This window comes from Antechinus flavipes, chromosome 2, assembly GCF_016432865.1.
Source record: "Antechinus flavipes isolate AdamAnt ecotype Samford, QLD, Australia chromosome 2, AdamAnt_v2, whole genome shotgun sequence".
NCBI classification, from domain to species: domain Eukaryota; kingdom Metazoa; phylum Chordata; class Mammalia; order Dasyuromorphia; family Dasyuridae; genus Antechinus; species Antechinus flavipes.
The window spans coordinates 320192782-320207921 of NC_067399.1; the positions used below are offsets into that span (position 1 = coordinate 320192782).

At 36.5% G+C, this 15140-nt stretch overlaps 1 protein-coding gene across 2 annotated transcripts in view; it reads left to right on the top strand.

The window, feature by feature from the left end:
- The window catches only part of HEATR4 (HEAT repeat containing 4), a 102459-nt gene that overhangs the window by 6024 nt on the left and 81295 nt on the right, over nt 1–15140 (top strand). For both annotated transcript variants that reach the window (XM_051977640.1, XM_051977641.1), the window contains exon 2: nt 10309–11270. In XM_051977640.1, the coding sequence (XP_051833600.1) occupies nt 10390–11270 (881 nt within the window). In that variant the 5' untranslated portion in view covers nt 10309–10389. The remainder of the gene's footprint in view (nt 1–10308; nt 11271–15140) is intronic.

Sequence of the window (15140 nt, forward strand, 5' to 3'; positions counted from 1 at the left end):
CATTTTTCTTATAAGATGCTTCACATTTTGTTCTATTTTCTTATTCTTAATAATGTTTTGTTATTTCTTGGTCTCTCATAGCTTTATTGGCTTCCCCTTGCCCAATTCTAATTTTCAAAGAGTTATTTTCTTTGAGACTGTATCTTTTTTTCTAGTTGGCTAACTTTTTTTATAATCATATTTTTCTTGGATTAAAATTTTTTTTTCTCTATTTCTCATTCAGTTTTTAAATTCTTTTTTGAGTTTTTTAAGTTCTCTCTGGGAAGGAAGCCATTTTATGTTACTCTTTGAGGTAGAAGAAGCTCTTTTTACTCATAGTAAGTTTCTATGGTAGAGTTCTTTTCATTTTTTTTTTTCTTTTTTCTGAGGCAATTGGGATTAAGTGACTTGCCCAGGGTCACATAGCCAGGAAGTGTTAAGTGTCTGAAGCCCGATTTGAACTCAGGTCCTCTTGACTTCAGAGCTGGTACTCTATCCACTGCGCCATCTAGCTGCCCCTTATTATTTTCAGTAAGAGATATTATAATATATAAGCACTTTAATCCTGGGATGGGGGTATGGTGCCTCTAACTTCACTTGAACTCTGACCTGGAACCTCAAACCAAGAGTTCTGCTCTCCGGCAAGTGCTTGCAGCCAGCTGCAATCCCTTTCCTCTGGCCCAGCACTCAGGGGTGTGCTGATTCCTTCTGGCCCAGGACGGAGTCTCTGCAGCACATTTGGGCCTGGTATTACTAATCAGCTGAGGTTCACTCAGTCCTCCCAGACTCAGATCCCTAACTCATCAAACAGTCCAGGAGGTGAAAGGTTTTGTGGTTCCTGCTGAGACTTCTGCCAAACCAACTAGCAGAGAGCTCCCCACTTAGTGTTTCTGTGGAGCTAGCCAGGAGGTTTTTGCACTTCACACAGGTTAATCCCCAGCTTGAAAGGTCTTTCTTTAGATCTCAGATTGTATCTGGAGGACACGGTTCTGCCCCAAGTTTTCTTGATCTTTCACCAGTCTATGTTTGTCCTAAGGCACAAATTTGTTCTATTTGTGGGGAACATCTAGAGAGCTTGAAATTTACCAATCTATTCTTTTATCTTCCCAGAATCCTCCCAGATCTGTGGGTTTCTATCAAGCCACTGACCTAGTCCAATACTTGCTTTTTACAGATAAGTTCCCTTTGTTTCAGAGAAGTAAAGTTCCCGTAGCAAGTGAGAAAACTAAAATAATTCCATTTTATATCCTTGCTGACATTTTGTACAGCCACTGACATTGTCTTGTTTTCCTGAGTTACATTAGTTTTCTTGTAAGTTATCTAATTTTAAAGAAGTCACTTATTATTGTACCACTAACTGTACAATGCGAATGAACACAATCAATTAGAGTCCTCAAACTCTGGTGGGGAGGGGCGGAGGTGGGGGGAGGTGCGGGGAAGGTTCCCTAAATCTAAAAAAAAAATTGTTTTTTACTAAAAAAAAAAAAAAAAGAAAGAAAGAAAATTTAAAAAAAAAAAAAAAGAAAGAAAATTAAAAAAAAAAAAAAAAAAAAACTTGGTAAATCTCTCTTCAGGATCCTTGTGCCTACTGAGGAAGTTTTGTTTTATACTGCAAGACTGCAAGCCTTACCAATAAATCACACTACTTGGACTTTATTTCCTTAGTTTGTCTCAATTTAATCTTGACAATTAATAACCATGAAGGGATAGAGAAGCAACCCTTATTCCCTGGATGCTAGTAGTAGTATATTATATCATTTCTCCCTGAAGAAATTTCTTATAATTTGAGTCCTGGGGGAATCTCCCCATGAATCTGAGAATGACTTAGAAAGTTAAGTTATTTTCCTTAAAATAGTCAGGAGCATATATTTAAAACCACCAGTAAGCATTATATGCAATGGGGAAAAACTGGAACCTTTCCCAGTAAGATCTGGAGTGAAGCAAGATTGCCCACTATCACCATTATTATTCAATATTGTATTGGAAATACTAGCCTCTGCAATAAGAGTCGAGAAAGAGATTAAAGGAATTAGAGTAGGCAATGAGGAAACCAAACTATCACTCTTTGCAGATGATATGATGGTATACCTAGAGAAACCCAGAGATTCTACTAAAAAGCTATTAGGAATAATTCATAACTTTAGCAAAGTAGCAGGATACAAAATAAATCCCCATAAATCCTCAGTATTTTTATACATCACTAACAAAATCCAACAGCAAGAGATACAACGAGAAATTCCATTCAAAATAACTGTCGACAGCATAAAATATTTGGGAATCTATCTACCAAAGGAAAGTCAGAAATTATATGAGCAAAATTACAAAAAACTTTCCACACAAACAAAGTCAGACTTAAATAATTGGAAAAATATTAAGTGCTCTTGGATAGGCCGAGCAAATATAATAAAGATGATAATACTACCTAAACTAATCTATTTATTTAGTGCTATACCAATCAGATTTCCAAGAAAATATTTCAATGATCTAGAAAAAATAACAACAAAATTCATATGGAACAATAAAAAGTCGAGAATCTCAAGGGAATTAATGAAAAAAAAAAAAAAAAACCAAATGAAGGTGGCCTAGCTGTACCTGATCTAAAATTATATTATAAAGCAGCAGTCACCAAAACCATTTGGTATTGGCTAAGAAATAGATTAGTTGATCAGTGGAATAGGTTAGGTTCACAAGACAGAATAGTCAACTATAGCAATCTAGTGTTTGACAAACCCAAAGATCCTAACTTTTGGGATAAGAATTCATTATTTGATAAAAACTGCTGGGATAACTGGAAATTAGTATAGCAGAAATTAGGCATGGACCCACACTTAACACCTTATACCAAGATAAGATCAAAATGGGTCCTTGATCTAGGCATAAAGACCGAGATTATAAATAAATTAGAGGATCATAGGATAATTTATCTCTCAGACTTGTGGAGGAGAAAGAAATTTGTGGCCAAAGATGAACTAGAGACCATTATTGAACACAAAATAGAAAATTTTGATTATATCAAATTAAAAAGCCTTTGTACAAACAAAACTAATGCAAACAAGATTAGAAGGGAAGCAACAAACTGGGAAAACATCCTCACAGTTAAAGGTTCTGATAAAGGCCTCATTTCCAAAATATATAGAGAATTGACTCAAATTTATAAGAAATCAAGCCATTCTCCAATTGATAAATGGTCAAAGGATATGAACAGACAGTTTTCAGATGATGAAATTGAAACTATTACCACTCATATGAAAGAGTGTTCCAAATCACTATTGATCAGAGAAATGCAAATTAAGACAACTCTGAGATACCACTACACACCTGTCAGATTGGCTAAAATGACAGGAAAAAATAATGATGAATGTTGGAGGGGATGCGGGAAAACTGGGACAATGATGCATTATTGGTGGAGTTGTGAATGAATCCAACCATTCTGGAGAGCAATCTGGAATTATGCCCAAAAAGTTATCAAACTGTGCATACCCTTTGATCCAGCAGTGTTACTTCTGGGCTTATATCATAAAGAAATACTAAAAAAGGGAAAGGGACCTGTATGTGCCAAAATGTTTGTGGCAGCCCTGTTTGTAGTGGCTAGAAATTGGAAATTGAATGGATGCACATCAATTGGAGAATGGCTGGGTAAATTGTGGTATATGAATGTTATGGAATATTATTGTTCTGTAAGAAATGACCAGCAGGATGAATACAGAGAGGCGTGGAGAGACTTACATGAACTGATGCTAAGTGAAATGAGCAGAACCAGGAGATCATTATACACTTCGACAACGATATTGTATGAGGATGTATTCTGATGGAAGTGGATTTCTTTGACAAAGAGACCTAACTCAGTTTCAATGGATAAATGATGGACAGAAGCAGCTACACCCAAAGAAAGAACACTGGGAAATGAATGTAAACTATTTGCATTTTTGTTTTTCTTCCCAGGTTATTTTTACCTTCTGAATCCAATTCTCCTTGTGCAACAAGAGAACTGTTCGTTTCTGCACACATATATTGTATCTAGGATATACTGCAACATATTTAACATGTATAGGACTGCTTGCCATCTAGGGGAGGGGGTAGAGGGAGCGAGGGGAAAAATCGGAACAGAACCGAGTGCAAGGGATAATGTTGTAAAAAAAATTACCCTGGCATGGGTTCTGTCAATAAAAAGTTATCATAAAATAATAAATAAATAGATAGATAGATAGATAGATAAATAAATAAATAAATAAAAAAGAAAGTTAAGTTCTATGAAATTTGGTCTAAAGCTGTGAGAGATTCAACTGATAGTTTATTTTGGCCTTGAGGAAATTAATCTTTAATCCTGTATTTTATATTTGATTTTATACTATAATAATTCTGTCAAAGCTTAAGCATTTCCTCTGAGGTTTGGGTAGAAAAAAGACAAGCTAGAATCCAAAGCTTTCTTTTTTGATGTTAGATACCACAAAGACAATTCTATAGTTAAAGAAAAACTCTGTTCTCAATATTCTCATAAAATATTGTCTTAGCATCTCCTGCAATGTTTGTGGGGCTATTTCTGAAAAATAAGGGGCTGAGGGCAAGCTGGCTATAAAGAGTTTGCACCCTGACTTCTGTCTGTAACCTGCTTTGTTCAATCCCAGCCATCCACAGGTTAGAGGCTGGTTCCTGTCCAGACTACCAACCTCAAGTCAAGTCATGTGGGACTGCATTTATCTTGATATAGTAAACTTTTTCCCAGGGACTAATCAGTTAAAGAAAAAAGGATGGAAAGAGTGAAAACTTTCTGCAGAAAGCTCTCTTCTCTGAATTTCTAACCCCGGTTTAAGCTGCAACAGAAAATACAGATAAGAGAGAAGGGAATCTTTGTTCTCAGTCTGCAGAAACCAATGGTATTATAAATCAATTAGAAACTAAATTTGTGACAGAAATATAGGTTCTCTGCTGAGAATTTCCACATTGTGGTTTGAATGCTTATCTTAGTGAGTTTTGGAATATCATTCCATAGAATTTGGAAAAAGAAAAAAAAAGAAAAAAATTTGTAAAAATTAAATGAAGACAGTAGCACTTAGACCTTTTATCACTCCTTTTCCTGAACAGATTTATTGTTTTAGTGCAAGGGAGGAAAGTTACATTACTGACTAAGAGAAAAAAAGGAAACTGAAGCTTGTTTGAAAGTAGTATCAGTTCCTGAGAGAAGAAAAAAATCGGTTTGTAGTTTTGAATTTACCTGGTACCTATTAACTATTATTTATTAACTCTTCTCTTGGCCAACTCAAATAAGAAACTTGTTTAAATCAGTGAGAACTTAAAGAGTAAGTAAAATTTAATTTTGGAGAATGTTTTACATTATCATTGTATTTTTTGGTGAATGATTTAGTTGTTATATGAGAAATATAAAATCTTTATAATAAAGGTTTGAAATTTATTCTCCATGCAACAGCATTTTCCCCCAGCCCTGTTATATGTATGTTTGTGTGTGCACATGTGAATGACATAATAAAAAGGAGTATTTGAGTCTGCCATTGTTGTTCAGGATAGAAAGGGGTATAGTGAGTAGGATGAGGAGCTCCACCAAAAATTTTTTTGTTTTTCACATATTATTTATTTAATATTTTCTCCAGTTATATCCAAAACATTTTTTTACATTTGTTTTTAAAATTTTTGATTTCTAGGTTCTCTCTCTTATCCCCATCTACAATTAAGAAATCACATTGAAGTTATGCAAAACATTTCCATAAAAGTCAGATCTCCATAAATCTCAGATTTCCATAAAAAAACAGACTTCCTACCCTAATGAAGATTAAAACCCTCAAGAAAAGTTAAGTTTAAACAAAAAAGAGAAAGAAAAAAAGAACACTTCACTCTGTATTCAGACAAAATCACTTCCTTCTCTAGTTATCGATGAGATTTTTCAACATTAAGTCCTTCAGAATAATCACAGATGTTGTACTATTAAGAATAAGTCATTTACAGCTGGTCATCCCAGGACATTTCTATTACTTTGTATGCGGTACATTTCATTTTGTTTGAATTCATGGAAGACTTTCCAAGTTTTCTTTTCTCTGAAAGCATCATTTCCTGCTCATCATTTCCCATAGAAAATAATATTCCATCACAAACACATAACAGTTTATTGAGCCATTCCCCAATTGATGAACATTCCAATTTTTTTTTTGCCCTGAAGAAAGAACTGTTATGAATTTTTTGTACATATAAATCATTTTCCTTTTTAAAAAAATCTCTTTTGTTATTCATGTCTAGTAGTGGTGTTGTTAAGTCAAAGGATATGCATGAATTTATAGCCCTTGGGCATAGATCATATATTTGGATCATTTATCAACTGGGACACAGCTCTTCTTTTTTATAAATTTCACTCAGTTCCCTCTGTTGGAGAAATGAAGCCTTATCAGAGAAACTTGCTTCAATTCTTTTTACAATTACTATTGCTACCTGTATTTCTCCCCATTTATTCTTTCTTTTCCCTTTCACCCTGCCCCTCAAAAATGTTTTGGTACTGACCACTCCCTCCCCCAATATGCCTTCTCTTTTATCATCCTCCTCCCCATTTCTATATCCCATTTCCTTCCTATTTTCCTGTACTGTAAGATAGATTTCTGTACCTATATTATATATTTTTTGAGCCAGCTCTTGTGAGAGTAAGATTCACTCACTCACCCTCTCCTTCTCTTTCCCTCAACTCTAAAAGCTTTTTCTTGACTCTTTTTTTTAATGGCAGATAATTTGCACCATTCCACTTCTCCCTTTCCCTTTCTCCCAGTACATTCTTCCTCTTTCACCCCTTAATTTCATCATTTTAAAAAACAATATTGTTATTTCATATTCAACTCACACCTGTGATCTTTATATATACACTCCTTCTAATTGTCATAATAATGACAAAGTTCTAATGAGTTATAAGTATTATCTTCCCATGTAGGAATGAGAATAGGTAAACCTTATTTATTTCGTCCCTTTCCTGATTACTTCTTTATGCTTCTTCACAGTCTTGTATTTAGAAATCAAATTTTCCTTTCAGTTCTGGTCTTTTCATCATGAATGCTTGAAAATTTTCTATTTCATTGAATAGCCACCTTTTTCTCTGAAGAATTATACTCAATTTTCCTGGATAGGTGATTCTTGGTTGTGATCCTAATTCCATTGCTCTGAATATCATATTTCAAGCCCCACAATCCTTAATGTAGCAGCTGCTAAATCTTATATTATCCTGACTGTGGCTCCACTGTACTTGAATTATTTCTTTCTGATGTTTGCAATATTTTCTCCTTCACCTGAGTGTTCTAGAATTTGGCTATAATATTTCTGGGAGTTCTCATTTTGGGATCTCTTTCAGGAGATGATCAATGGATTTTTTCAATTTTCTTTTACCCTCAGATCATCTGTCCTTTATAATTTCTTGAAAGATCATGGCCAGGCTCTTTTTCTGATCATCATTTTTAATTGAACAATAATTTTTAAATTCTCTCTCCTGGACCTATTTCCCAGGTCAATTGTTTTTCCAATGAGATAGTTCACATTTTTTTCTATTTCTTCTTCTTCCTTTTTTTTTTTTTCCTTTATTGTATCTTGCTTCCTCATAATCATTAACTTCCATTTGCTCAATTCTACTTTTTAAAGAATTATTTTCTTCAGTCAGCTTTTGTACTTCCTTTCCCAATTGGCCAATTTTACTTTTTAAGACATCCCTCTCCTCATTAGCTTTTTGTATTTCTTTTTGCATTACTCTCATGTCTTTTTCCTTTATCTCTCTTCCTTGCTTTTCAAAATCCCTTTTGAGCTATTCCATGGCCTGAGATCAATTCTTTTTTATTTACTTATTTATTTTATTTTTTTTGGAGGATTTGGATGTAGAAGCTTTGACCTGGTTATCATCCTCTGAGTGTTTTGACCACCATAATAACTTTCAATGGTCAGAAACTTTTTCTGTTGTCTGCTCATTTTCCTAGCCTATTACTCAGCTTTTAATTCTTTGTGAAAGTAAAGCTCTGTTTCCAGGGTGGAGGGTGTACTATCCCAAGCTTCAAGTTCTGTGCAGCTGTTTTCAGAGATCCTTCTAAGAACCAAACTACAAGCGACCTTTTCTGTCCTGGAATTGTAAGGAGTGTCCCCGCCCCATTAAAGCTGTGTAAGTTCTAATGTGCTAAAGCAACAGAATCCTGCCTTGTTGATGCTGGGGTCCTGGGGTTGGGGCAGGGGCTAAATTGGCTCACCCTGGGGGTCAGACTCCTGCCTCGTTACCGTTACCGCAGACCCTCTCCACTAACCTTAAGAGTCCTCCCTGGGGTCCCTAGGCAGAGAGGTCTAGAAGCCCCTCAGGACTACTGCTGACTCAGAGGTGGGGCTGGCCCAGGGCCAGGGCCAGGAATTGCATTAGAATTGCACGTTGGACTCCTACCCTGGTTCTATGGACCTTTGCTGCTAAGCTTCTAAATTATCTTCAGCTGGAAAATTTTCTGCTCCATCTTTTGGGTGTTCTGATGCTAAAATTTGTTTAGAATCATTATTTAAAGGAATTTGGAGCAGTTTGGGGAAGAGGCTGGGTGAGTTCCTGCCTTTATTCTGCCATCTTGGCTCTGCCACTTCTCCATCAAGTTATTTAAATTACACATTTGTTGATAGATTTTATTGATATCTTTTGTCTTTATATTGACTTTGTACGCCTTCCCTTTCCTGTTCCCAGAAAACCATCCCTTAAAACAAATATTTCTTTTAAAAAGAGGAAGAAAAAATATTACTCAACAAAACAAAATGCCTCATCAAAATAATCTGATGTTATATGCAATATTCCACACCTGTGGGTCCCCACTTCTACAAAGGAATTTATCAATAATAAAAATAATAACAACTAGCACTTAGCTATTATATAGCACCTAGTGTGTGCCACGCACTGAGCTAAGTATTTGTATAATATGTAATATAATACCTTCTATAATACAATACATTATAGTGTTAAATTGTGACAATATAATATATATATATCTTATATTATAATATCATATAATACATGACAGGATTGTCAGAATTAAGTGAACCATACTGACATATATATCTTGTGACTCAATTCTGAATCAAGCTCAGTTCCCTTTTTATTTATTTATGGATCTAATATCTCATACCAAACCCTGAAATCTCCCAAACGTGTGAACTCCAATGAGTACTTAAATACATTAGTGAGCTGGAGGATTTGCTAAATACCATACTAAATTAGCACTTTGTAAGGATTCCAACAGTGAACAAATACACAATTATGGGATTTGTGAGAAAACTTTATAGCATTGTTTGAACTTACCCCTGAGTAGTTGGAAAGCTGAACCATCTCTACCTGTTGCCTAAAGATGCTTAACTAAGGACCTAGATTATGCCAAACTGCAAACTCAGATCCAAAGACTGATAAGAAAAATTTTCTCACAGTTACACATTTCGAGCAGCTCATATGTCTTATCTGAAAACTGGCCCTGTATTGGTCATTCAGTTTCCGTTTCCTTCCATCTTTGATTTAATTAAGGCACTTCAGGGAATTAGGATAACTCTTTCTGATTTCCAGAACCTGAACTTGTTTGCTCTCCTCTTCCCAACTTGAAAAGCCTCTAATCTTTCCTCCAATTAGAAATTGATTACCTAATAATACAACCTATTTTGTATTTTGTTATTGTTGTCTTTTGATAAAATCTATTCTCCCCACACACACACAATGCCATGATCCAATGCCAAAGCTGAGAAGGCTTGGTCTAGAATTATTAGGCAATTAACATGCATTGTTTAATAAATCAATAAGCCCTGAAGCTCAAACCTTTGTTTCCTCAGTCATTTAATCTTTTGCTTGACACATAATTTTATAATAACATAACTTAACAATAGCTAACATGTTAAAAGTTTACAAAACATTCACAAATATTACCTAATTTATTTTTAACAATAATCCTGAAAGATAGGACTATTATTCCCATTTTAGAGTTGAGGAGCTGGAGGTAAGCAGAAGTTATAGGCCTTTCCCAGCATCACCTAGCTAGAAAGTATCCAACCATCCAGTCATCTTTGCCAAGAAAAACCCATGGACATCATTAGTGGTCCGTGGTCCTCGGAGTCACAAAGAGTCAGACACAACTAAATAACAATTTTAAAAATCTAAAACTTGACCAAGTCTGACAAACGGTGCTGAGTGTCACACCCATCACCCCACTTCTCTGTTGAGAGGAGGGAAGGATGCTCACTGTTTGCTTCTATCACGATGGTCCAGGGCATGGGTCAGAGTTCTAGAGTGTTCTGTGCTGTCTTCATTGCCGTCACGGGATAATTTATTCCAGCTGTGTGCTTTGTTCCTTGCAGGTTCCTTGGTGTCTCTGATCCAGCCCTGGCCCCTTAGACCTGACCCGGGGGTGCTTTCAGAAGTATTTGCTCCGGAACAACATGCAAATCCCCGATTCCGCTGCCACCAATTCCCCGGACAAGCAAACCTTTAATCGACTAGGACATAGCCCGGCATTTTACCATTTGAAGTCAGGGAACAAGCATGGCTCGTTCTCGGGTATTCCGTCTGTTTCCGCCGGCAACTCCCGGCACTGTGCCCGCCTGAAGAAGCAGTACCTTAAGCAGGCGTCTGCAGACTTCTCATTCTCCAAAGAAGTGCTGGAGCAGTGGGGGCTGCCCAGCTTGCCCTACAGCCAGTATAACTTTGACCATATCTACAGCACGGAAAACATCATCTCTAAGGGCACGGAGTTCCAAGCTCGGAAGGCTCCCAAGTTCAGCCCGCAGTATTCTCCGTCTCTAATGGACCTGCCATCCTTACCGGCCCTCCAACCAATAACCAAAGAGATTAAGGCCCCAAAGAAATACAAACCGAAACAGTCTCGGAAAGGAAGCTCACCCGGGGACGCTCTGGCTCGATCTTTCTCCTGTCTCGCGACGGAGATTATGGAGTCCCACTCGACAACTGTGCTGCCCACCACCGACTGGCAAGCGGACCAAAGAGAGCAGTGGCTTAAACCAACCGAGAAAGAGACCAGAGGATGGGAGAACATCGTGCTCAAAAAGCTGAGCAAGCGCACAGCTCGATGGATCCAGAACAAGAGAGTCCCGCTGGCCGCGGGCTCCTCCAGCAAGTGGCAGAATTTCCTGAGACATCAGTACGACTGGAGCCACATCAAGGATGAGCTTTCTTCCGCGAGCGACCTGGAGCTGGTGGCTCAGCTTGAGGCTGAGGAGACAGCCGAGTTGGAAGGTGTGGATATCGGCACTTCAACCCTAGAAGGAAACAAGCCAGAGTTACTGCTTCCGGTTTATTTCAGGTATTCCGGCTCTAGGCTCAGAGGCTGTATTTGCTAGTTTTTACTCTCGCTTCTGTACGGGTGGGTTTGAACCAAGCCACTTAGGCTCTGATAACTGTTGTTATTATTGGTTCTTTGTTCTTGAACAGGACCAAGACTTCAGGAAGATGATACTATGATTTGCAGGGAGGGCTGTGCAAAGGTCACCTGCCTCACTTTCCCCTCCAGAGCCATCTGGGCCCAGTGGCAAGATCTAGATCAAGATGACTGGACATAAAAAAAAGGAAAAAAAACCTTATTTGTTGTTGAGATTTGTATTGGTAACCATCATTTAGCAGAATATTTTCATTGTTAGAAAGTAATTCCTAGAAATGGATATTATACAATAAAACCTTGAATCACATATCATAAATTTAAAAAAAAAAAAAAAGATGACTGGACATGGATCTGGATGCGGTGGGAAATCTTGGCTTTTTATGCTAAAGTCTTTAACAGGTTCAGTTTGACTGAGGTCCATTCAGTGATTAAGGCTAGAGAAGAAATGAAGTAAGAGAAAACCATTTTTTACTAGTCTGATAAAAAAAATTCAGAAGGGGAAGACTCTCAGGATTTTTGACCAAAACAGACACAATTGCTATTCGCATTCTCTTAAGACTAGGTAAAAAGTAGAGATCCTGGAGGTAAAACATCAGGTTAGAGCAAAAGTTGCATTGGCAACATCTGAATAATGGGAAATAAGATAGAGAAGAAATAATGAAATTAAATTGTGGAAGGCCCTGAATGACAGGTTTTGATTGAACCATACAACCAGAACTGAATATGAGCAAGGTCCATGCAACTATTTGAATCAACTTCCTTTAATTTCTCAGAGAGAGGGATTTTTATTCCAAAATTTTTTTCTAAGGTTGACATGATGCAATTATGATTTTCCAAGGTTCATGCAATGGGTGTGTCATTTACTACAAAAGAAATCAGCTTCCCTTGGGGATTATACCTCTCAGTGAATTCCAATATCAACAAGTCTCATTTACTGGCAGAAGTCCCCAGAATTGGCAGTAGGCTACAGGATCATAAGTTTAGAGACAGATGACCTTAGAGTTTAACAAATTCAATATTCTCATTTTACTGATGAGGAAACTTAAGGACCAAAGAAATTAAACTTGTTGTTATTGCTGTTCAACTTTTATGCTGTGTCCAACTTTTATGACCCCTTTTTTCAGGTTTTCTTGCCAGAAATACTGGGGTGGTTGTCATTTCCTTCTCCAGATGATTTCACAGTTGAAGAAACTGAAGTAAAAAGAATTAAGTGACTTGCCCAGGGTCACATAGCGAGTAAGAGGCCAAGTTTGAATTCAGGAAGATGTCTTCTGACTCTATCCACTGAGCCACCTTTAACCTTGAGATTAAAATGTTATTTTTAATATTAAAAGGTTAATTATAGCTAGCATTTATCTATCTGGAACTTTTAGAATTTCAGAGACTTGCAAATATCTCATCTCCTCCCTAATTTGATAATTGCCAAGTGAATATATCTGGCAAACTAATGAGGTGAGATTCAAACTCATTTGGTTTTACTGACTCTAAGTTCAATGCTCTTTTCACCCTGCTAGACTGGTACTAATTTAGTCAACCAGATGGCTTTGTACTGATGTAGCCCAACATTTTTACAAGAAAAAATTTATAGCAGCTTATTTAATGCAGTGCCTGCCACAGAATGGGCATTTTTTGTTTGTTAACTGTTAAACAGATATCCCTCTGGAAACTGATATCTACTGGTAAGAACCAATTTCCTATAAAATGTCTCTTGTAGATGCCCAAAAGGTTTTTAATACTCAGGCAGGTTAATCAGAGCAGATTGTGATTAATAGATGAGACTTCCTTATCCAAAAAGAAGAGAATTCACAGCCCTGAAAGAACTAGCCCCTCCCTCTAGTTCATTTCCATACTCTAAATAGGTAGGAACCATGCTTTCCCAATTCCAACCTGTATTCCTGATTCTCTTAATAATCACTAAGGCTCACCTCCACCTCTACTGAGAGGAAAGGTTTCCTTGATGAAAGACAATGGAACAAAGGATGCTCCTTCAGAGGAGTTTGGGAGAATGCCATATCCCTAACACTGTTGATTCTCTTGCTTTGCTTGGGGGGAGGGGGCAAAATCTATTATGGTTCATGTTCATATGAAGACTATTCTTTCTGAGTTCAAATCTGACCTTAGACACTTACTAGCTGTGTGAGCTAGTCACTTAACCCTGTTTGCCTCAGTTTCCTCATTTATAAGAAGGGCTGGAGAAGGAAATGGCAAACCACTGAAGTATCTTGGCCAAGAAAACCCCAATGTGATCGCAGTTACACTTGACTGAAAAACGATTGAAGAACAAATTCTTTTCCCTGCTTTTGAGGAGTTATAATAACTGTTTGAAATAAAATCTATTTGGTTTATTTCAAGCCTTCAGAGGGTGAAAGATCCCTCAAATTAGGGATATTTTTCTTTTTTCTGTATAGTCAATATAAGCTTCCTCTCAATTGTCTCCATTTCTCTGTATGTATGCATATGTATAAATTTGTGTGTATACATATACAATAAATATATGCTTTGAAACACACATACTATTACATCAGGGAGAGGAAAGAAAAGTTTCACAACTGGTAGTTTCCAGCAAATGATAGCCATAAGTTTTCTGCAGTGAATCTGAGTGGTTCCTGCCCTCTTGTAATCTCTGAACAGCAACAATAGTGATGCTAGCCCAATCTCTCTCTTGGTCCTTCCTTGTAAAAGCTCTTCCTTGCATACTTTTATATGAAAAAATTTTCCCTGTTTTACCTCTTCATTCTCCCTTCTTCCAGTACATCTCTCTTTTTCCCCTTAATTTTTTTGGAGATCATTTCAATCTAATTGACTCACAATCAAAACCTCTGTCTGTGTCAACTCCTTTTAATTATTCTAATAATGATTCTTAGGAGTTACATGTATCATCTTACCGTGCAGGAATGGACACAGTTTAATTTTTATTGATGATTATGATTACTCTTTTGTGTTCACTATTTTATGATTCTCTTTAGTTCTGGTGTTTGAATGTCAAATTTTCTATTCAGCCTGGGTCTTTTATCAGGAATGTTTGAAAGTCTTCAATTTGATTAAATGTTCATTTTTCTCCCTATAGAATTACACTCAGTTTTGCTGAGTCAATTATTTTTGGTTATAATCTTAGCTTTTTTGTCTTCTAGAATATCATGTTCCAAGCCCATCACTACTTTTACATGGAAGCTGCTAACTTTTTTGTTATCTGAATTGTGACTTCACAATATTTTAATTGTTTCTTTTATGTAGTATTCCTGAGACTTTTCATTTGGAATATTTTCTAGGAAGTGAGTGATGGATTCTTTCAATTTCTATTTTACCTTCTTGATCTAAGAAATCAGGGGCAGTTTTCCTTGATAAATTTTTGAAACATTATGCCTTTGCTCTTTCTTTGATTCTGTTTTTCATGTAGTCCAATAATTCTTAAATTATTTCTCTTGGATCTATTTCCCAGGTAGGAAAAAAAAAACTGAAAAAAAATTTTTTCCAGTGAGATAATTCACATTTTCTTTTTCCCCCATTCTTCTGACTTTGTTTTATTGTTTTTTTTTTCTTTTTCTTTTTCCCCAGTTATAGATAAAACAACATTTTTTTTGGTTATGCATGTATATTCATTTTTTACATTTTCCCATATGAATCATGTAGTGAGAGAAAAATCAGAACAAAAGGGAAAAACCATAACAGGAAAAACAAAAGTGAATATAACGTGTGTTAATTTACATTCAGTCTCCACAGTTCTCTCTCTGGATGAGATGGCATTTTCCATCCAAAGTTTGTTAGGATTGCCTTGGATCTATGAACCACTGAGAA